The 24,457-nt window shown below is 37.7% G+C and overlaps 1 protein-coding gene across 1 annotated transcript in view; it reads left to right on the top strand.

Annotated features, from left to right (window-relative positions):
• Positions 1-22,158, top strand: part of LOC142052508 (macrophage mannose receptor 1-like) — a 63,259-nt gene extending 41,101 nt beyond the window's left edge. The window contains exons 18-30 of the mRNA XM_075082712.1: positions 1,062-1,129; positions 3,110-3,210; positions 3,717-3,859; positions 4,590-4,704; positions 6,607-6,776; positions 8,422-8,524; positions 9,407-9,636; positions 10,670-10,835; positions 11,786-11,938; positions 14,563-14,679; positions 16,594-16,761; positions 20,301-20,354; positions 20,731-22,158. Of these exons, the coding sequence (XP_074938813.1) occupies positions 1,062-1,129; positions 3,110-3,210; positions 3,717-3,859; positions 4,590-4,704; positions 6,607-6,776; positions 8,422-8,524; positions 9,407-9,636; positions 10,670-10,835; positions 11,786-11,938; positions 14,563-14,679; positions 16,594-16,761; positions 20,301-20,354; positions 20,731-20,981 (1,839 nt within the window). The 3' untranslated portion in view covers positions 20,982-22,158. The remainder of the gene's footprint in view (positions 1-1,061; positions 1,130-3,109; positions 3,211-3,716; positions 3,860-4,589; positions 4,705-6,606; positions 6,777-8,421; positions 8,525-9,406; positions 9,637-10,669; positions 10,836-11,785; positions 11,939-14,562; positions 14,680-16,593; positions 16,762-20,300; positions 20,355-20,730) is intronic.
• Positions 22,159-24,457: the final 2,299 nt, after the last annotated feature.

Genomic DNA, 24,457 nt, shown 5'->3' with positions numbered 1-24,457 from the left:
CTGGTGTTCTCCCTACAAGTTTTATGATAATGAAATTGCAGTAGCATTAAACCAGATTAATATGAAGAACAAACTCAAGTCCTTTTTTAGATTGTTTCACAGCTAAGACAAGGACAATTTTGGTTTGGTATTTTGTATAGAAATAAGCAGAGTAAGCAATAAACAGATAATTTTCTGCTTTTCCCATTCAACGTGGCAGTTACACCACATTATATCTATCTGCAACTGGTAATGTGCTAAGGTAAATCTTAATGCTTACTTTTAATTGATCTGCGGCTTCAGTTTAGCAAAAAGTAGTATACTTGTGAGCTATGATTCAGTAAGGTGGGTGAGTTGACTGAAAGTAAAGTTTATCAACAGATAAACTCAAGATACCTTAAGTAGTGGATCAAAACAGGTATTGACTTACATGCAACACTCAGAACACTGCCTTTTGGTTTTGTCAGTGTATGTAGTCTACCTAGCAGCCTCTTTTTGGTCCTCAAGTTTATCCTTTTACCTTCTTCTCCTTGTGGGGAGAATATAATTATGCAGGAAAAACAACTTGAGGCATGGATTATCCCATGAGAAAGAGCTTTTAAATGGTATTTCCTAGGTGGCTGGGGTTGGCTGCCATATACACTGTCTTGAGGCCAACTTCTTTTAATCAAGAATGTGCTTAAAAGTCAGATTTGAACTACATAAAAATTTTCCTGAGCTGGCTGAAGAGTGGCAGTGAGATGACACAAGGGCCTATATCGATTTATATCCAAATTATAGGAAGGCTTGTCCCTTGCAAGAAATTTGTCAGATGATGTCTCCTGCAGAGACTGTGCAAGAGGTGTTGATTTCAGTGACTTTCAAGTAAGACTGAGAAGTGTTGATATAGTGGCCACACCTTTTGGCCAATGGCAGTTTGACTGTGGACTGTTGCCTGTGAGCTGCTTTAACTTAAATGTTGTAGCTAAAGAATATAGTAGTTCATATCCTATGTCAGTCAGATGTATATTACTCATTAATAACATAATAGATTTCTATGATAAAAAGAGGACATTTATACAATTTTAATTTTTACATTCTAGATCCTGAGAAACGGCAAAGAGGATGCTTATTTCATAGGTTTACAACTGAGTGTTGACCAACGGACAAGGTAGGCCAACTAGAACCATCAAGCTTTGTTTGTGCTTTAAAAAAAATCTATCGAGCAGAGCAAAAATAATGAAGTGCTTGAATGAAATGATGTCCTGTCAAAGAAAATGAGAATGTTTTTCCTCTGAATTCTGTGGGACTTTCATACTTAGTGGTTTTTGATTATGAAGGTTGTAAAATTGTAATCTGTAGTAAATACACCACTATGTGCCATCGTTTTTAATCCACTTTTTTAATCCCCATTTCTGTTGTTAGGCATTCTTACCCTACTAATACTACTGTTATTCTATATTTGATTATAGCAGGAAAAAAGCTTGATCTGAATTTTGCCCTCAGCTGTTGTCTGCCTTGTCCATACTCCAGTAAAATATAGCTAATATAAAGAATCTTTAAAAAGTACTTCCTGTTGATACTGGTGAAAATTTTTTTTGTAGAAGACCAAATCTCTTTCAAGTAAATGAAATTTCTCCTTGACACGACTGGAAGCTAGAGTAGATCCATAAACCCTAAAATTTGACTTATTCTTTAACAATACAAAAGCATTAACTTTGTTTTTATAAGTTTACATCAGGTCTATTAGATTTGGAAAGTTCTGCTATACTGTTTAAGATTTTGTAGTCTGTGGGACCAAACAAGTTAACTCAGCAGGGCACAGATTTTCAAAGGATATACGTAGTTTTGAGTCTTCATTTAAACATGGTCGTATTCTCAAGTGGTTTAATTCCATATTTATTTAGCTCCAGATTATCCAGGAGAAACACTGCATGTTTCCTAAATAGAATTCACCCAAAGCTGGCAGAAAAATTATACAACAGATAATCTACTTTGAAATTTTATTCAGGAATTCTAGTATTCTAGTTTCCTTTATTCCATGATTTATGCTGAAAGTATAAACAGATGCCCCAACTCAAAATATGTAAGATTTTTGGTAGGTAAAAAAATTATTTTTCCCCCTCCTTAACTGTTGGAAACAGACTGCAATAAAGGGAAAAATGCAACCTATTTTCTTATTTGTAGAACAAAGATATCAGTTGTCACTATGTAACTTCAGGTGCATTGTGAGGATAAGCAGGTTTTCTGCAAGCTTTTCTGAATGTCAGTATGCAGCACTGTATTGATTTTTACATCTGATGCTAATTTAGGCCTGGATTCAGTTCAGTTTGGGTCTTGATGTGCATGGATAGATGCCTAGTAGTTCTTGGTTCTACTTATAGTCCCCAGTGACAATGAGGACCCTCCAGAGGATAATTAGGATATTAGGTGGGCCAGATCGCCTTCTGAAAATGAGGTGTCTCTGCCATTCCATTGTTTTTGTAGGGACCTTAAGATGAATATACTTCTAAGTGAAGTATATTTTATATGTGTCTGAAGGGTGAATCTGGGCACCTCTGTCACTTGCAGTTCAATAGGAATATGTCTCTTAATAAGTGTTTTGTTTCCTTGTTATGGTTTTGGTTTTTATTGTTTAATCTACATGGATGTATAACTTTTTCAATGTTTGTATTTTACCTTATGGTAGGGCACACTGTCACAGAAATTTCCTTGTAGGTGGTTTGCCATGTCCTTTTCCTCTTCATGGGGGAATGATCAAGCATTTTACTGGTGTTACAAATAAAATCTCTTATCTCTGTAATAGACACAGGAATGAATGAGTTGGGGAAATGGTGAGCATCTGGGCTCACTCATGCTGAACGGATATCTGGCTTTCATGCTGGCTTGAATGATAGAGTATTGCCCTATCAGTTGCAAAAGTGTCAGCATATTGCTTAAATGCAGAGTAAACACATCTTCAACACATACCCTATGTCTCTGTGCAGAGTAGGTTTAGTACTATTAGCAAAGAGGCAAACTGGTCACAAAACCTTGTACACCTGAAACTTTGAATGGCTATATTAAATATATTGCAACATTACTTTTTGTAACACGGAAGCAATTCTATTTGTATGTTAAAGAAGTGTTTTGTTGGATTGTTTTTCTTAAGCTGGATGGATGGCACTCCAGTGAGTTATTTGGCATGGGCACCACATGAACCTAACTTTGCAAATAATGATGAAAACTGTGTAGTTATGTATAAGAATTTAGGTGAGTTTTGTATGTTTGTTCCTGAATTTCATTATTTGTGTGATTGTGTCACAACTTTTTTTTCTTCTGAGAGGCACCCTTCCCCCCTTTTTTTGTTCTTTTGCAAAATCTTATAGAAGTAGACCACAGTATTATCTTCAGGACTTAATAGTTTTGTGCTCTTGTGCTTACCTTAAGCCTAGCATGGGGAAGCTCTGATAGAGGTCTGTGGTTGTGATTGCTATACAACTGTTTTATATTTTTTATTAAAATTGGCCTAATGTGCCACTATAAAACTGATATTTCTAGGACCTGGTTCTACACTGCTTTAACATTCTGTAATTACAGTGTGTATAAAGTGACATATTTATCCTAGATGCTGATATAGAATGATAGTAAACCTAGAGACTGAGGATTTGATCTTATCTTTCAACTAAAAGCATTTTGTGTAAGAATAAGTGAAAGTGATTTCTATTTAACCAGCTCTGGTGTGGTGTCATGCAGTTCCCCATTTATCTTGCATTCAGGATTTTGGAATGATATAAACTGTGGTTATCCAAATCCCTACATATGTGAAAGGCACAACAGTTCCATTAATTCAACTGTTCCTCCAACAACATTTTCAGCTCCAAGAGGATGTCATCCAACTTGGCTTTCCTTTCATAATAAGGTACCATAACAAATACAGCACATGTTGGATGTTTGGCAAAGCACTAAATAGAAAACAATGCAATGATTTAATAACATTGTTTCATATTAAAACAATTTTTTTTTTTTGTGGAAAGCTGTTTGTTGCTTGCATGCTTTTCTTTGTTTAACCATCCACTGTTTTGCAGGAAAGGTGCTTTTTTCATGCTTCTAATGAAGTGGTAGATGAGCATATTCAGTTGCAGTTGCCAAAAATCATTCTATAGTCATCTCTTCAAACCTTTTGATAGGCATTTCCTAAAGAGTTTAGATAAAATTCCTGAAGTATTGATACTTTGATCTTGATGTTTTTTAAGCAAACCATAATGCTTTTTTGGTACTGAATACATTTTGTCTTCCTTAATTTACAAATGTGGTATGCTTTGTAGACTCAAATAAAGACTAATATCAGTCATGCATAACTTACCACTGTTAGCTGACCATCCATAAAAAGTCAGTTTTTGCTTATTTTCTGGAGATTTCTGATCAAATCTAGTATGTGTCTTTTGAGCAAAACACTTTCTTGAGACCTTCAATTTTACATTGGGCAAGGACCAGAACAAAAAGCTCATTGCAAGCTGAATGTGTCTTTTTCAGACAAATGCATTATTTTTGTGCCTTTTCTCCATCCTTCTTTGCTTACAGCAGTGGTTTTCAATCTGTGAGGGATATTGGAGTAAAGATAATATATAGAGAATTTGTTCATGTTTTAGTGTTACAAAATATTTGGATCTACAGAAGATGAACGTGTCACTTGGCACGCTGCACGAACAGCTTGCATGAATTTAGGAGGAAACCTGGCCGCTATCCCTAACGAACAAGTGCAAGGTACTGTGTATAGTTTTGTAGCAACTAGATGAGATGACATTTAATCTTTACAGGATGGTGGTTGTATTTGTGTGAATATGGACAGGGTTTGAATAATGACTGCACATCTGATTTTTATTCCAAAACATATAATATTTGGAAATTTAGAATGAAATCTTCCCCTGAATCCACCAAATTTTAATGTTGGCTTAGAGATATATATATACAGGTATATTGTCCTGGCAGCAAAAGTGGTGCTTTTTCTGCTTACACATGGTGCCAGCTGGACCCAGCAAGTTCCATTCCAAATGATATAGTTTCACTAGGTGGCATTTACTTGCTGCATGGCTTTCCTATTAGCTCAAGCAGAACACCTTTTGGATCAGAACTTTCTGCCTCTGGGCAGCTTGGGCAGGGGTTTGACTGCTCATGCACCTACCCACAACTCACCACATAGATGTACCATTCTTTTCACTAGAGAAGCTTATTTTAATGAACCTAAGAGCTGTGTCTTAGAAATGAGATGAGCAGAGGGAAATTACCTTGTGCTTCAATAAACATGGCACACATTCAAATTAAAAATTGGGGAAGATTTTGATAGATGCTAATAACACACTTTTTAAAGAAATACTGTTTTATACTACAGTGATGAGAAACAGATGTTGCACAGCACATATTGTTTGTGAACTCAAAAGAGCATACCGAAAAATCAACCATTGTAAAACAAGTCTGTGTTGTAATCTGAGCGATTAAATAGTTTAAATTTACACTGCTGACATGAACTTAGTACTACTTATGTTTTCCACATGTGAAGAGTTGAAGAATCAAACTTTCACTTTTCAAGCATAGTTAAATTCTTATCCAGCATAATTTCTGCAATACAAATTGCATGTGGTTCATGCACAGGGCTTGAATTCTAGGTAAAAGAGAAATGAACAATAAAGCTATTGGCACAAAAGTATTGTTATCACTGGCAGTGTAGGCATAAAGGCTTGAGCTACTGTTTACAGCTTCTGGCAGAACAGCAGTGCTAACATTTGGCAAAGAAATCTACATGTTTCATTTCTGGAATTGTAAGTTGCATTCATTTTAAAAGACTAAAGGAAGGTGCATGGTTGATAGAGCAGACAGAAATTCATGTATTGTTTGCAGAGAAAAGTAAGCTGATAACAATGACTGGAGCGGTTGGAAAAAAGCCATGACACGTTCATTTTATCACAGTGTTTGATGTGTTGTAGATTAGTGGGTTGATGAACGCTGGCTGACCTAACCTGCTCTGTTTGTGAGCTAGACACGCTAGCTAAGACACACAAGTACCTTCCTGGACTGTGCAAAGCTGTTGTAGCTGATGTGCTTGTGGTGATTAGTTCTGTTGAGACTCATTTTAAGCATGTTGCTTGTGCATTCTGCTTCCTGCTGAGACAGTGCAGGCTACTGCCCAGGTGTTCCAGGGAGAGAAGAAACACTCTCACAGTTCTATAACAGCACTACTTGTGCAGGTTCACAAGCTGTAGGTGCTCAATGGTGCTGTCTGTATGATGCCACTGTGGGGCAACCGCTCTGGTGGGCTTATCAAAACGTGTGTGATTTACACAGCTGTGTATTTATATGTCAATTGAGGGAATAGGATTCAAAAATATCTTGAGACATTATAAAAAGCATTTCTGTCATGCTTTTGGGATTCATCCCAGTACCACGTTAGATACTTAGCTGAAATATTTTGCTCAAAGCCACAGTTATATATCTGGTTCCTTGGTCATTAAACTCAAAAGTGACCTCCTTTTCATCTTACCTGCGTGTGTTGTCAATAATGAAGCGTTCTGTATTTCAGAAAAAGTATTTAATATCACCAGTCTCAGTGAGGCCAGACATTTCAACTTCATTAAAAGTATTTCTCTTTTTCTTTGCCTTTTTTCACTCTAGCTTTCCTTACCTTCCAAATGAAAGGTTTTGTTACTGATACATGGATTGGATTAAATGATATAAATCATGAACTGAGGTTCCTCTGGACAGATGGAACAGGAGTTTACTTTACAAACTGGGCCAAAGGCTTCCCATCAGGACATATGGATTTATACTCTTATGATGGTCAGGTAAATAGCAGTCACAAATTGTTCACTGAAATTTTATTTTATATTGCATTTACACATTTGCTGGGATCTGGGACATGTTACTGCTTGATTTATTATGTTCATACTTGCTCATACAAAGACTGGTTTCAGATTTCAGTTCTCTGTGTCTGTGAAGGCTACACTGGTCCGTGTTCACCCCGCACTCTCTCATAGGCTCAGGTAAAGAGGACAGTGGAATTTCTGCCTCGTGGCATTTGCCCCAAAAGCATGATGAATGAGCACATCCTCCTAGTCCTCTGACCACAGTTGTGCCTGAACTAATCAGGTTCCTCAGTTGGCATGTGGCTTGCAAGGGGCACTTAAAAACATTCCCCTCAAACAGCCATGCCTCACATAGAAGCAAATTTTTTCTGTCATATTTGCAGAAAGGACATGCTTCTATAGAAAGACAGCCATTCAGCTTTTATGTGGGGAGGAAAACAATCACTTCCCCTATTTCTCTCTCACGCAAACTAATCTGATAGGTCATAGAGTTCCTCTCTCTGATCTTACGTGATTAGACAGTTCTGTGCTATGGAACTACAGCACATTATAGTACTAGCTCTATTTCTCTTGAATGCCATTTTTAATGTAGAAATCTTATTTTTATGTTTTTGAAAGTGGCGTCTCCAAGTTTCTTATCCCTAACGGTGCAGAAAATTTGGGACAGTTCAGAATTCAAAAGAGAAAGCATCTTTAAAATGTTACTTCTGAGAGGAACAATGTATATTTTTTGTCTTTTTATGAAAAGTAGTAGGACTTCTATGAAGTCTTCTGTGAAAACTTATGAAGTCCCTAATTTATAAATTTCAGGTTTATTTTAAGTTTACTTGACCCTAGCAAAAAATAAGTTATCATAGTTAATACAAAATACTATGCAACTGGTCAGTTTGAAAGACTCGGTGCATTTCACTCACAAATGAAGTGTTTCTCTGTGCATCTCCTCTTGGACAGCAAAACCAAAAAAGTGAATAGAATGAAATGAATATGGGTGCTTCATTGCACAAACTGGTTTGCACACGTGCAGCCTTTTGCATTCATCACTGTTTGTTTTGAATGTTCTAACAAAGTTTCTAGCTATTGTGCCCATGTCAGAGAAGTTGAAATGTCACTGTAGGGGTGGTACTGACTGATCAATGGCTGCCCTTGGGCAGGAGGAGGTTTAATAGTGCTGTGTGTAGTATTACAGCTCGCAGCAATAAATTTGAAGAAATTGATATGTCAGAAATATTGCACTGCCCTTTGAGGGTCCAGGTTTTTTTCTGGTTAACCTGTCTTTTCTACAATAGTTGATTTCACTTCTCTTTAAATTGTCTGTGGCTTTCATTCTCCCCACGCTGTATGCCTGGAGATAGGAGAATACTCAAATTTCTCTGGTCTGCTTATCCACCCAAATGTTGCACAAGAGGGAACAACATTAAGAAATTTGTTCTTTACTTCATTAAGAAAATGAAGTCCAAGAGGAACAGAACCTCCACATCATAAGGCTTATGCTGCTAAATGTTACAAGTACATGAGAGTAAAACTCCAGCACTACTTATGTCTGAAGATGTAAAAGAGGGAAAAAAAGTTTTGTATTTGCTTCTTCTAGCTGTTTGTAACTGATTTTATATCTTTTTGCCTCAAGGCTGATTGCGTTGTCATGAGAAACAATCCTGTAAAGGAAGCAGGGAAGTGGGCTGATGAGAGTTGTGATAACAACAGAGGATATATATGCCAAATTAACGCAGGTACTTGTCTTTTTAGTTATAGCAAAATCAAACCTTATGGTTTTTCAGAGAATTGCTTGGGTGCGTGAATTTCACCACCATTTCACTTCCAACAAAGACACATTCACAAATTATTTTTTTCAAGCAGGAACACAAGGGTCACATGTGTCAGAGGTCCAGTTAGAGTCAGTACTCTCAGCTGACCCTTCCCAGTATCTGCCATGTTGCTTCCTTCCTGAGCTGGAATTTGTATCTACATCTTTGTGTTTAGCATGACCCTTGACATGATATTTATTCCATGATTTTGTCTGTCATTTTCTGAACACATTGGCTTTCAAAACATGTTCTGGAGAGTACTGACTTGTAAGTGTAGCATGAGCTGTCTGGAGTGTGACTGTAACACACCGGCACCAAACTTGAAGTAATTAATCTCCAAAAAGGAAATTAAAAAGCAGTGAAAACTTGGATTTAAATAACTGATTGTTTTTTAAGGACTGGTCTGTTGTGGAGTTGTCCTTTTCTCTGGAAAAAAAAAATCACTGGAAAGCAACAGTTTCTGCAAAGCATTTCTTTTGATGAAAAAATATTTTATTAAAGAAATTGTGACCTAATCTAATCCTAATTTATTTCAGTAAGACTGTTCTGAAGGATTTTACAGAATGATCCTTTAGTCCTTGTCTGAGGTTGCTTTAAGCAGCTCTTTTGCTTTCCACAGCTTTGTAATTGAATTTTACTACTGACGCTGGCTTAAAGAATAGTGCATATAACCCGTGCTGATCAAAAGTCAGGAAATACAAAATCAAGAAAAAAGGCTTTTTGTTTAATTCTGTTTGCAGCCACAGTGAAATCATAATCCCCTTTTGAACAAGTCTATGAGTCTTTTTTTCATCCTTCATTTTATAGATGCTGAGTTTCTGCCTTCTACAAGTTCATCCCCATCCAGCATTATCCGTTATGGTAACAGTAGTTATTTGTTCATCCATACCAAAATGACATGGGAGGATGCACGAAAAAACTGCAAACGTGATCAATTTGACCTTTCCAGTGTCTTAGACCCCTACAGTCATTCTTTCCTGTGGCTAAAGATACTGAAGTATGGGGTGCCTGTGTGGATTGGTCTTAACAGTAATGTGGTAAGAACATCAGACTAATTGAACCTCATGCTGCTTCTCATATGGACAAATTGGGAAATGAAAAGTCTTATTATCTCTCTTCGCTTTAGCTTATTAGTTTATATCTTGGTCCTAAATACTTTTATATGCTGTCAGATTTACAGGTAGGGATCCATCCTCTTTCATTACTCTGATTAAATTGTATATATTACATGTTTTTCACACTTTTTCTGTGATATTACACTCTGTGCATTTGCAAACAAGAGATTTTAGGCTAACAGCTTAAAATATCTTGCTGTATATATGGTGTATTTGAGACAAAATCCACATATCTTAAGAGGTACAGTGGAAAGCATTTATTCTAAATAAAAATACCTCATTTTCAGAAATAGAATAAGTTCCTGTTGCTATGACTTTTTCAACCTTTTTGAGGATAGTTAACCAAATAATTAATTGGTTTACCTAATTTAATTTTATTTGTCTTCCCTCTCCCAGTTCTTTTATGTTTTGAGACTTTCTGGATGTTAAAATACAACACCCTTTCTTCTTGGTACAGACACTTGTCCCACATTCACTGCATTTGGCTGAGCACATGAAAGAAACATAACACACCACTTCTCCAAAACCAAAAGATTCCCCTAACCTAATCAACAGGATGATTCACTGAGTTCACCAGCTTCAGTGGGAAATGATAAAGTTTTTAAATATACTTTAAGTTAAAATAATCTACATTTCTTGAAATTTGGGGGGAAGCAGCACAAAAATTAGTCATCAGACTTTCACTTCTACAAATTATTTTAAATGAAATTTTTGTTAGCCCTAAATTAACAGTTTTGTTAAGCCAAAATTAAATCAGTGTCACTTTGCATTTCCTTTTGCTGAAAAACATTTATTGCACTGCTGTATTTTTAAAGCGTGAGCCATTTGTATTTCTTATTGATATCTAAAATAAGAAACTTGAAGCACAAGTTGCTGCATAGACAGATATTTCACTGATGAAGGAATGGTTAATGTTTAGATTTTAATCATTCCTGTTGATTTGTTTTGTTCTTAGACCAATGGCCGTTATGAATGGATTGATAACTGGAGAATGAAGTATACTAAATGGGCTGAAGGGGAGCCAAAGCAGAAAATAGGCTGTGTCTATCTAGACATTTCTGGAGCCTGGAAGACAGGACCCTGCAATGAAAGCTACTCCTCTGTTTGCAAAAAACCTGATGGTAAGAACTTGAATCTAACCATTGTAATTACAATGATTTTCTCTTTAGAGTTCATTGTGCTGGGTGGTCTGCTGATATACACTTAGAAGCCTTTTTTGTTTCAAGAGCTAAATAAATGAAATCATTAAAATTTACTTGGGTTGAATGGGGCTACTTTAAAATGAGGGCCAACACATATTAAGGAAGAGCTAGTGTGACTGTGAATAGTCACACTATTAGTCACTTTGCATAAGTAATGTTAGATATATTTTGCAAAGCTTAAACTCATGTTACTCTGCTCTTTATTGTGACATCGAGTAAGCATGCAAGACCAAAACCCTCAAAAACCAAAAGGTAATGAATGTTTGGTAGTAGTCACATGGGTAGGGTGTTTGAAGGGAGAAGAGCTGAATGACCAAACCATAAGGTGTCACAAGGAATGTTTACTTATAACAGCTTTCCAGGTTTTCCATTTATAACTGAATAACAAACTACAGGCAGTATAGAAATGCTTAAGGATACTTCTTCAGGCTGCCTCCTGTTATGTTTTTGACCTGAAACTCCTGTTACTGTCGTCTGATAATGCCTTCTGCATTCCCTGATATTAGGTCACAACCCATGGGACCAAGTTCATATGGGCCCTAATTCAGCAAAGCAGTCAGGTGTGAAAATACATTCGTGAGTAGAGTTGAGCTGAACTTAGAATGTGTTAAAAAATAAAAGTATGCTTGGACTCTTTGCCTAAATTAGATTTCCTGAGACTACAGTTGCAGTACTTTTTGTTCACAGATTTAGGACTTTTTTCCATTATTGTATTGTAGTAAGCAGTATAGAACATCAAGATTACATTTTTTCAAAGATGTGAATGAGTTTTCCAACATTGGGTTAGAATAATCTATTAATGATAAAAGAATGTATAAAAGCTGTTTCTTTAAACTTTGTGCTTTTTTAACAATATTTTTTTAAAACAGTTCAAGCTCCTACCGAACCCCCTCAGCTTCCAGGAAAGTGCCCTGAATCAGAAGGACACAAGTCTTGGATCCCCTTCCGAGGTCATTGCTACTACATTGAATCATCATCTACAAGAAACTGGGCCCAGGCATCATTAGAATGTCTTCGACTAGGTAAGTATCCTCCTTAATCAAAGAGCACATCTTTCTGACTTGTTTTTCCTCTCTTTTGAAAGATGAACATGTGCTATGGATTTTTGTGATTTCAAGGATGGTCCAAGTACTGGACACGACTGTTGCATACAGTTATTGCCTTAATTTGGGGGTAGATGGCAAATAGCTGTCTACCAGTGGTACACACTGTCTTTCATGCGTGTGGGACCACGCATTAGAGGAGCTGTGTGGCCTGGAGTGGAAATCACAAAAGTGGAAATTTTGGCCTTTGAACCTGCTAGAAGGTAGTCAGCCTCATCCACAGCAGTCACAAAATCTTAATTTAATGGTATTTTATATCTTTTGTATTCCTGATCTAATTTTCCCCTTGCTGATTGCAGTTTTATGCCACTGGAATGAAGGTTATGCCTCTCTAGGCTGGATAATACAGTAGTGAACCAGGGCTGTTGGGTTGTTGTTTCATTCTTACAACTTCCTTCTCTGGAAAAGTGATGTAAGATTCATTTTGCCAGACTTCATATGTCTATAGCACTGGTGGCAATGAGACTTAGGTGTCTAACCTCCCATTAGAGTATGCAGAGATCTTGTTCATGCTGTCAGTGGAACTGAATACAGATTTTTTCTGCACTGGAAGTACATAGTGACATTTGGTCAGGTGAATTCCACCCTAAACTTCACTGACTGGGTTGATTAGGACTCCACCGATAATAAACCTACCAGTGAAACCCACGTCAAATATAGACACCTAGAGCTGGGTAAGAAGAATCTCACTCATTCTGCTGATACTCAGGTTCATTCCTGGGTTCTCATGAACTAGTATGTTGCCAGCTCTAGTTTGAGAAACTAGAATTTTTGAGGGAACTTTTGGTATATGTTCTTTAAATCTCACTATATGCTCCATATCAACATTCACATAACATTTGGGTGAAGATACCAGATAATACACTTTTCAATATAGAAAAGTCTCCATAATACAACACTCTTGCTGTAGCTCAGCTTTAAGTAGAATGATTATAATTTTGAATAAGTTTCTGCTAAAATTAAATAACATTTCTTTTCTTTGGAGGACTGAGTTTCTGAAACAGACTTTCAAAGGTACTCTAATGTTAACTTGTCTTGATGGGTTTCACGCCTGGACACTAGGGCTGAAGCTGTCCTGCGACAGCCCTAGGAGGGGCCTGAGCAGGATGTCCCATCCTCTGAGTCCATAATTCAGGTTCTTCTCCTGCCATTGTGCCTCTTTGCTCCTCTGGGCTTGTGGAGATTGGTCTTTGATGGGCTAATGGCTCCTGTGATGGGCCTGGAAGTAGCCAGAGAAGGGGTCTCCCATGTGCCATTGTCTCTCTGTGCTCCCTTGTGGATGTGCAGTGAAGCCTTCTATCACACAATCTAGCAGTAACCAAACATCTGATACCATTCAGCAAAAGAGGAACAATTAGAAAAACATAAAGACTACAGTGAAAAAAGAGGAACATTCCATGTTCTTTTATATTCTGCTGTCCCTGCTTGCACTCTGGGTTTTGTTTGCAGTTGGATGTTTTCCAGTTATATCTTACCCATAGTAGAATTCTGAACCATAGTAGAATTTATCAGTAGCTCAGCAGTGATTCAAGTGACTTCTATATTTTCATTGTCTGTAACTGTACCTTCCTTACCTGAGAAAAAAAACCTTCAAAAATTCAACAGCCACATCAAAACAATCAAGTGCCATCTTGATTGTTTTTTGTTGGCACTTGATTTGTTGGCACTTGATCAAGTGCCCACATCTGTTACCCCATACCTATTGACTGGATTACAGCCCCATGCTAAAGAGAACTGAAGATGCACTTTCTCCAGTGTTTAATGCCAATCCATACAAAGTCATGTAGCACATCCTGTCTGCTGGCTCCATGCTGTGACTTCTTGACTTCACTAGAGCATCATGCAGACTGAATCACTACGGCAGAATGCCTAGTGTTGTGCGTGGGTGACGAACACGGTACTACGCTAGTTGGGCAACAGATGACCAAGATGGTCTTTCTTTCTCTGATGGCTGCAAAGAGCATGTAGGAAAATAAACAAGACCTGGTTAAAGCGTTACACTAAGGACTGTGCTTCAGAAAGTCAGCACAGTAGGTACTACACATGAGCTATAGAAAGGCTCAGAAAACATTTAATCATTAATATGCGAAGTTCTATGGGGTACAGACTGAAGTTATACGTACATTTTACTAAAAACTTTCAATTTTGTTTCAAGCGTTTGGTGGGTTTTGGTTTTGTTTTTTGTTTTTTTTTTTAATGGTAACACATCAGTAGAAATTTAGGCCCGATACCATATTGGCTTGTTGTAATTTGCCTACAGTTGTTGCTCAGTTATGTTGCTGTTTCCCAGTGGATGAGGAAACAAACAGAATAGTAGTGCAATGTCATGGAAATGATAAGAAATACATTAGCAACAATGCCTGAGTCCTTCATAAGATACTATGCAGTTAGTTTCTGTTTTGAACTTCACACTCTGTTTGGAATTTGGAACAGATAATCAGGTGCAAAAATAAGACTGGCATTTGCCAGGACAATGAGAATGATTTCCACTGTGAAACTCATGCCTGTAAGAGATTTGGTTTTTTTGTCTTTGTGTCTTCCAGGTGCCTCTTTGGTATCGGTTGAAGACTCAGCTGAAGCCAACTTTCTGGCATACACCATTGAACCACTTGAAGGGAAAACATCAACTTTTTGGACAGGAATGTACAGAAATGTGGATGGTAATTTAATTTCACGTCTGTTTTTTGGTGAATAATTGTCACAAGCTGTTTGACATGGGTGTTGAAAATTTCACATTATACTTCGTAATACATAAAAAGTGAAATTAGAAAAGCTTATCATTATTATCATCATAGGGAAAGCTGGTCAGCTGTAATCAAGCAATAACCAGTAATATATAACAGAAAGACGAGGCACAGAAAGTTAATCTCAGAGCAAGAAAAGTAATTCACAACAAAGTAAGGCACAAAGGTGCACATAGCAGAGTACAGACAGGACTGTGCTGGGAGTTCAGCCGAAGTCGAATGGTTCTTCTAAAATGTGGAGAGGCCCTGGGTCAATATGCTTGTCATTGAGATACTCCAGTTTTTGAGCTGGAGAGCAATGTGGCTAACACCACCTCTAGTCTTTGGAATCACCATCCTGGCATGACCAGTCACCCATCTTTAGTTACAGCTGACCCTCAGCACAGCTTCACTTTGAAGCTGGAAATGTGTCTCTGGAATTGTGTGTCACAAGTTTTTCTATTTTATGCCTCGCTGTAAGGAAGGTAAGAGACAGCAGGCAACATGCTGCTTTAATTAAATCTTAAATTTTATGATAATCTTGCATTAATACAGTTAGTATTCAATTAAACAGATATTTCTGTCTTTATGATAGACCAAAAAGTTGCTTCAGTCTTGTGCTGTTCATATTGAACGCTCCAGTATAACAATGTCAGAGGCAGGACTGCAGAATAGTTCAGGTGACTTGGGGTGGGGTTTTCTTGAGTTTTGGAGGGTTTTTTTACAACTGCTTGCTCAACCACTTTGGTGACAAACCAGCTGGGGAGAAGATGAGTGTTCAATTACATTACTCGAAACTTAACCCAGAAAAGGGAACATTTTCAGTAGAGGAGGAGAGAATTTGAAGAAAGTAATGATTTATAAGCATAACACATAAAGAAAAGCTGAAGTTACTCATGTGGTTAACTGATGCATGAAATACGTATTTTTTTAAAGTGCTTCTAGAGCAGGTGCAGAACAATACAGTTCTTACAGTGGTCATAAACAAGAGCTGCTTCAGCAAGTACATGTCGTTGTATTACTAGATAGTGATTACAGTGATTTCAGCATAACTGCATCACTAAATTTCATATCCATGGAAGAGCAATTGTATCCAGATGCCACCAAAAGGGGTGGCAGGTACTTAAAAAAATATGGCAAAATATGAAGAATTTTATGAGAAAACAAAACATAACTTTCATGCTGAGTCTAAGAATTAGCTTGTTTGAGTACAACTTAAGAGTCACAAGGGGCACATTTATTCTAAATAAACAACACTATTAAAAGAAAGAAGAAAAAAAGGAACAGGAAGGAAGAGACAGAAAGTCCCAGCATAGTTGGACAACAGTGATCACAAGATTTTTGAAGCAGATATTTAAAAAGGAAAATCCTGTGTGTAAAGTCAGTGGGAAGGAGAAGAAACTGAAAAACAAATGGAAGAAAACTGGACTTAGAAAGACCTCAGTGGGGGCTTTGAAAAGAGTAATACAAAACCTCCCTACAAATTGCTGAAATAAAGGGCATTCTGCTGAAGATAAATTATCTTTTGACATCAGTAATGTCTATAAACTGAATAAATAATTGACACTGCACCATTGCAATAAATTGTGGGAGATACTTCTTTAAACTTTCTTGCCTTTGTAACATCATAAACCAGATTGGCCTGCCATTTTCCAAAGACTGGTATTGTATCATTTGCATAAAAACTTAAGGGCAACAAGATGTGTCAGACCAAAGATCTAAATAGTCTAGTGGCCTGTCTCCAAGAGTGGCCACAAGTAGATGTCTCAGGAAGGCAGTAAATGTGGAGCAGGTGTCAAGATAGAAATTGATACTATCTTATTTTTCCATATTCAATGTTCTCCCAATTAGGAGAATGGCTGTGGCTAGACAACACTGCAGTGAGTTTTGTCAACTGGAATGTAGGAGAACCTTCCCCTCAACAAAACGAGCACTGTGTTGAAATGTATGCAAACTCTGGGTACTGGAACAATATCTACTGCTCTTCCTACAAAGGCTATGTCTGTAAAAAGCCGAAAAGTAAGTGCTACATTTATGAATTTGTTTAATGTATGGAGCTTGCTTCTTGTGTGCTAGTATTAGTAGATGGCCATTACACACAGTGCATTTTAGCTGGGTATTTCTGAGGTTTTATAAATGCCAAAGGATGCATATTTGCATGCCAACAAAAAGAAAGAATAACTCTTGTCAGAAAGCAGAAGTGCTGACCAGTGCTCAAGTCCCTTCATAATTGTTTTAAAAAGACTGTGTTCCTATCTTGATTCTACCTAGTATATATACTTAACAAGTTTGCATGTTCTGTGTTAATAATTGTTGAGTAATCACAAAGTTAGTACTATAATTTGCACACACAAATTTGTCTCATTTATTTGAAAACATGTTCCTTAGGGTATCCCCTCTGCTCAGCCTGAGGAATATCCTTTGCTTATTTCCCTCCAGAAGTCTCAAGTGCATGCATTTTCTGAGTATGAAGTAGAGTTTCTGTGAATTTTCTGTGTATTTATGAATTGAAAACTAATGAACAGTTTTGGACCTTTTGTCTTTGTGTTGTCCTGTTTTGAGAAGATGAATGAATGAAAAGCAAAGCAAATAGTATAGTCTGAATGTGCTAAGCTGGAAGTGTCCTGAAATAACTGAATGTGCAAATTTCACAGTAAGGACATTTAGTGCATATGTTTTCCTAAAAGTCATTCTAATAATTTCTTCTAGCATGTATTGCAATATCAAAATCTCTTACTAAAGTTTACTGAGAAGAGTGAAATGCATGTAGTAGCTGAAATATACCCACTTCCTCTACAAGACTGGAAATGAGAGAAATTCTGCTATTCTTTCTATAAATTTGCTCTTGTGCAAAATTGTTCTTACTTACTCACATGCTTGTAATGATGACTGTATCTTCTACAGGAAATACTGCAGAACTGATGGATATAACCATCCATTCAGAGTCTGCTCACCTGCCCTTTTACATTGTGATTGACGAAAAAAAAGCACTTTATTTTCTTCTTTATCCAGAATAGTCATAGATGTAGGTAATGAGTGTTAAAGTCAGTGGCTACCCTTCCTTTCCAATTATTCAACCCATTTGTTTGTGCTGGTACTGGCATTCACCTGTTTTGATACTGAGACTTTTCAAGGAGCTGAAGCAGATGAAAGCTAGGTTTTTTTAGGAGTAGCTTCAGCCAGTCTAGCCTCCCGAGCTGGAGTGCCATGGAGTCAGCCAAATGCCAGTTTCAATGCAAGGACTATATGGCTGCTCATTCAGGAACAGGACATAACTGAATCCTACAGTGTTGCAGAAATGCAGCTTGGCTTGGCACGGTTTTGCAAACCTGTGATAATGCTCCATTTGTACAATTGAAAAAAATGTATTAAATAGCTATAGGCTAATAAATGGGGTGCTAGAAGCATAATTTTACCTGCACTTGTTGCTTGTTGTGTTTGCTGTTTTCTGAAGAGGCTACAAACACAAACCTGTGGCTGAAGCCTTTCTGTTCCATTTTTCTGAGGTAATTTTTACCTTAGTAATTTGAAATTCTCTAGTGTGTCTATTCCATAAATAATCTAACTTTATTTCTTAAGTAAGGAGGTACTCTAAAGAGCTGTTCAGCAGTTTGACAGGTGCTAGTTGATCATGCTACAAATAGTGGCTAGGTATATCATGTTCATGGCATCTCACTCTCCATTTTCAGGTAGAGCCGATTCATGTCGCTAAATATACTGCTTGTTTAACCACTTGCAGGACAGTTTAGCATGCAGTGATCTCATACCAAAAACCAAGAGTGAGGTGCATAATATGCATGATCAGTGCTGTACCGAACTCTGTCAGTCAATGTTTTTTGGTGAGGAACAAGGTTATTATATTCCAAAAATTTTCCAGTCAAATGAAACAATGCAGCCAGAAGATTATTTTCCAAATTTGCATAATGTGCATTATTTCCTCCTATTCCTTGTTACATTTCGAGGCTGTTTTTTACTCTGTGCTTTTGGACTTAAGGGAGCATTATCTTCACAGAATCACAGAATGGTTCAGGTTGGAAAGGTCCTCTGGAGGTCATCTGGTCCCACCTCCTGCTCAAGCAGGGCCACCTAGAACCAGTTGCCCAGGCCCATGTCCAAACGGCTTTTGAGTATCTCCAAGCATGGAGATTTCACAACCTCCCTGGGCAGCCTGTGCCAGTGCTCAGTCACCCTGACAGTTAAAAAGTGTTTTCTGAAGTTCAGAGGGAACCTCCTGTGTTTCAGTTTGTGCCCACTGCCTCTGGTTTTGTCACTGGGCACCACTGAGATGTGCCTGGCTGTGTTGTCTCTACACTCTCCTTTCAGATATTTGTATACATTGATAAGATCCCCCCTGAACCTTCTGTTCTCCAGGATAAACAGTTCCAGCTCTCTCAGCCTTTTCTCATGTAAGAGATGTTCCAGTCCCTTCATCATCTTACTGGGCCTTCACTGGACTCCCTCCAGTAGCTCGCTCTCTCTCTTGTACCAGGGAGCCCAGAACTGGACATGACATGTAACGTAGCAAACATGCAATACATCCAGCAAGCACTTAAAAAGTGTGCAAGTATAGAAGGCTCCCAGTTTCCCTGTTTTCCATAGATTTGCATGATGGTATACTGCAGAAAAGCAACAAGCTGCTTTTCATTGTAAATAGCATTAATAGATACTTCTCTTGATAGAAACTCTTGGAAACATCCAAATCACCATGTCTGGTTTTACTTTGAAGAGCCAGATATAGAGTAATATTTATCTCTACATGCAAAACTAGCTGGGCCAGCAGACACTCCATCAGGGTTCTGGAAAATTTTTGGTAGTCGAGATTGTTGTTTTATTAATGAAATCAGGCAATGTAAGTGGGGAGATTTGGAAAACAGTTTAACTTCCTGGGCTCACCTTTTTCAGAACGGACCATGATACATTGATTCAAGATTTAGTTACAGACTGATTTTATGTCCACATGGCAAAATATGGCTCTTCATTTTAAATGACGGCCCAGTTTTCCCAGCAAGCCAGATTTTGTGGGCCAGGTATTAAATTTTAAATGAGCTACAAACACTTTAGTTTGGATGTGATACGTACTAATACTTTCTGGAGTTCTTGAGTGATTTCAATTGTCTGTGTAGGTAGGCCATTAAAGTTGCTTGGCAAACCAAATTTATTACACTTGCTATGCTTATATAAGATAACAACTGCAAGGATTTGTGATTATATTGAGGATTATGTTTGATCATCTCTGTCCTGAAGACGCTGTGTAGATTTTCTTGTGGCTTTACACTGATGTCAGGATCTGTCTCCATGGAGCTCCTTGACGTTTCGTTTTTGCTAGTTTATGTAAATACTTATATATGAGACCATAGTACAACTGGCCATTGTGCTATGGTTTTTGTTAGGTGTAGAAAGCTTTGTATGGACAAAACGCAAGTGTTTTCTCTTTAGTTAGTGGTGTGTTTTACCATATATTTCTCTGAATATGATTTTCATTATGATTTTCCAAATATAGAAATAAATAACAGAATAATATAATAACATAATTCTTTTTCAATATTTTGAAATGCCAGCAACTGAAATGCCACCAGCAGCTGAAACGCCACCCGCTGAAATGCCTACAAAAGGTAAGAATATTGTCTTTCAATTAGACAAAAACTAGTCCCATGTAAGATCATAAACAGAACAAATCATATATCTCTTACATTTGCTGATATACCTGAGTACAATATCTGTTTCCTAGGAGCATATTATTTCCTAGTAGAACACAATATACACCATTCAGTGTCCAAATGCAGATTTTAAGAAAAGATAATTTGTGATATAGCGTGCAAAGTTAGCATTTTTAAATAAATAAATTTTATGTTGCTACCTTTGTCTCTCGTTGTTTTGAAACAAATAGAACACTTTTGCTTAAAACATCATGCTTTCTAAAGAAATTGTTTCCAGTAATCAGATAAAAAGTGTGTAGCATCCTCTTGATTACTTTGTACTTGTTTTCAGCAATGACAAAGGACGAGAGGGCTCCTACTCTGAACCACGGTAAAACAGGAGTTGTAGTTATTGTTGTCATCCTCATCCTAGTTGGAAGTGGCCTTGCAGGCTACCTCTTCTACAAGAGACGAAAGAATCGCTTTTCAACTAATGACAGCTTTGAGAACAATTTGTATTTTAATAGTGACGCAGTTTCTGGAACTAGTGACACAAAGGATCTTGTGACCAACATAGAACAGAATGAACATGCGACACTGTAATGTAATAAAATGAAATGTAATGTAATATGTAATGTAAAATGTAATGTAATAAAATAAAATGTGCCTTGTTTTAATAAAATTATGCAACTAGAATTAAGCCAAAGCTATTTTCTCATGTGCAAATACCGTAGTAACCAGTTTCAGTATGTGCGTAATGTTATATACAGCAGTTACGTTGTTTTGTAACCATTGTATAATGTGTGAGATTTCAGATCTCATGATTTGAAGACCAACACTGGTGAGTGCGGGTCTTAAGGAAAGAGACAATATTGACTAATTATTAAATGGAACAATACAAATGGATGCAATAAAGGAAGAAAAATATAGGTAGATCCACTTGAGAAGGCTCCCAAGATTTGAAGTTTCTGCACCAGATTTATTTCAAACCATGCTACTGCTCAGATTCTCCAAGCTATTCAGCAAACACCTCTCTCATTCTAGCAGCTTTCAAGTAGTTCTAGGGACTTAACTGCAGGGATAGTTGCCAGATGACAAGTTTGTATTTAGGCACATCATCTTTGAACCAGGTGGAGAAAAAGTCCTTTCACAATATAATTTCAGTTCCCACAATTACAGACAACACAGAGAACCAAGTATGTAGTTCTTGTAGTTTCTGTGTCCTAGGCTTTAATTGGGAAAAAATCTGGGGGCAGGCCCCAGGAATGGAAAAGCGTGGTTGGCATTAACCACCAGTGTTCTGGCTGGCCACAGCGGGTTTGTCTGGGAGAGGTGATGAAGGTCATGGCAAAACTTCCTTCTCTCAGGACGACGGTTACTGAGGAGAGGGAAGAACACTACCTACACGTGTGCTGAAGGTTTATAGGAGCGTTGGGTAGCTGTCATGGTGATCGCTTGTTGGTACTGCTCTCCTACAGCCTCTCAATAAGTAGCACAGGTTTGTGGGGTGTGTGCTGGGAGTCAAGAACAATTTAACTTTACCAAAGTATTAGTTGCTACTGATTTTATTTCCTTTCTAAAAAGGCTAGATCTGTTACCATTTATGGAAATCTTAGATTCCCCAATGTGGAGTTTATATTCCTAATTTTTGTAAATCTTGTAAAATGTAAATCATGCATGATTCCTCGCTTGCATACAAAGGTTTGCAAGGTTTGTTTTTGTGGTTTCAGATTTTATTCTGTGAAATAAGCAGTAACTAGCTTTGGGTTTTTTTAAAATAGTTTTTCATTTTATACTCTTGTCTATGTAAGACTCTGTAACAGGGTAAAGTTAAAATGGAGATGACACAATGGTAGAGACATTCTATCCAAAGTTGTGATCGAGTAATATATTGACCACATTTTCCTGAATCTGTCCAGGGATTGTCTGCTTAAAACCAAGCCAAAAATGTCACCTGAATGAATTAGTAAAAATGTTGAATTACATATGCGTGTAGGTAAGATGGGGAAATTTGCCCTGGAATGCTTTTCTCCTCTGGCTCTTGTCTTTCTCCCAGTTATTTCCTTGCCCCTGCGCCTACTGCTGTTTCCAGTTGTAATGCACAGTTGTTTGAGCGTGTCTTTTCAAGGAGTAGTACTTCTAATGGTTCTTCAGGCCCTCTGATGTGGCTTACCTGCCAGCAGCCTCCTGACTGACTGATTGATGATGTTACGGAAGATGTCGTTTCAATTATTTGGATAAGTGGTGCCAACTAGAAAGGCATGTGGAAGGGAGAATGGGAGGTCAAGAGGCCTTGACTGGAATCCCAGCCTCACTGCAGTGGCTGATGTGCAAACAAGAAATAGGTGCAGTCTCTACCCAAAAGCATTTCAGTCCTGTTCTGGGGCCCCGCACAATCTTAAGGCAGTATCCGCGCACCCTGTGCTTCTGTCAGATAACATTTCATCACATGCATATATGCAAATACATGATTGGAAAGAAAATAAAGATTGAGGCGATGTCTCATTTCTGGTGCTTTACTGTACTTACCAGATATGTCTCTACAGCTAAAGAGTGTCAGGGAGAGAACCCAGCTCCCGGAGCTTGGATAGTCCTGAACATATTTACCCGTTTATTCTGCCTGACATCCAGCATCATCTTTGAGTTGAGAATTAAAAATGCCGTGGTAGTTGATAGCTGGCAGTAGGCGTAGCTGCTTCTGTGAAATGCTGTGTCTGTTCTGCTCTCCTGCCCAAGTGGGTGCAGAATAAATAGAGTAGGTTCCAAATCAGAAGCTCTACTCTGAAGGTGGATCTACTCATTTTAGAAAGAGTTTAGTGAAAAAGACTTGAAAGATTTTCAAAAGAGGGGGAAATTTAAGCCGCATGGTTTCCTGTCCCTCCTATTGCAATACAATGGAATTGAAGGAAATGTCCCATTAAAAAGAGCAAACATGGAAGTAGTGGCATTTACAGCACAGGAAATCATTGCAGTTCCATGTAGTACGCTGAAGATGAGTGCTGATGCTTTATACACAAACTCTGATAGGAATTTTTAAATTGAATGTAGAGAAACGATCAACCTCGAACACTTTGAAGGATGTCTAACTAATATAAGAGTAAATGGAAGGCTTTTACCTAGGGACTTGTAATTCTGAAAAATAGGATTTCTTGGTTTTTTGTTTTGGTGGGGTTTTTTATTTGTTTGGGTTTGATTCTTTGGGGTTTTTTGTTTTGTCTTGGTTTTCTGCTTTTTTTATCCACCCCACCCCCCCCCAAGCTAGTACCTTTCAGTGATGGCAACTCATTTATTAGACTATCTGAATAGAGTCTCATCCCAGGTTTCTAACATCATCATTCCTTTGGTCATACTTGTGACAAAACTGATCATACAATATCAAGAAAAAATGAGAGAGTAGTTTCCAAACTGGTGTTCTCTTTCCACACCCTCGTGTTATTTCCATCTTCCCTCGACTGAGTTGTCATGCAATGGTTTCCCCAAACACCATTTGGTGATCTGGCATTATGTCCTCTTTTCCTGCTGCTGAGCTGCAACGGTCCTGACAAGTGACTGACTACATAAAAGAAGTTCTGAAGATTGGGCTGGGGAAATGATCCAAGTAGCTCGATTTGACTGAAAAAAAGCAGTGTGTCTTCCTGGGAATGATTCATAAGCATATGGATGTGATATAATTTGTTACTTACTCTACTCTGATCCATCACCAATTCCTTCAGCCATTGTCTACTACCGGCTGCCAGTCCTGCTGGGAATGGCCAGTTGCCTTAGAACTGCCCTGTTGCTCTTGTGATCTCTTAGTTTGTCTCCTGAGCCGATGCCACTGCTTAGGGGAGGTTTCAGGCTGTATGTTGTATAAATACACATTCACAGAGGAACTGGGATTTTGCTTTTCTGAAATATTCTTGCTGTAAAACCAAGGAAAATAATTCCTCGATAAACAAGATGAAACATAAGTAATGGGTAGAAAAGCAAAGGGAATTTTTAACTGATCACTAATAATTCATATCCATAATCCTCTGATTCTGCCAAGATTTTTTATGTTTGATCTTGGGGGTTTAGATAAAAGAAAGAAAAAAAAAGTT

This window comes from Phalacrocorax aristotelis, chromosome 2, assembly GCF_949628215.1.
Source record: "Phalacrocorax aristotelis chromosome 2, bGulAri2.1, whole genome shotgun sequence".
NCBI classification, from domain to species: domain Eukaryota; kingdom Metazoa; phylum Chordata; class Aves; order Suliformes; family Phalacrocoracidae; genus Phalacrocorax; species Phalacrocorax aristotelis.
The sequence above is the reverse complement of the archived record's forward strand: the minus strand, read 5'-3'. Positions and strand labels throughout refer to the sequence as shown.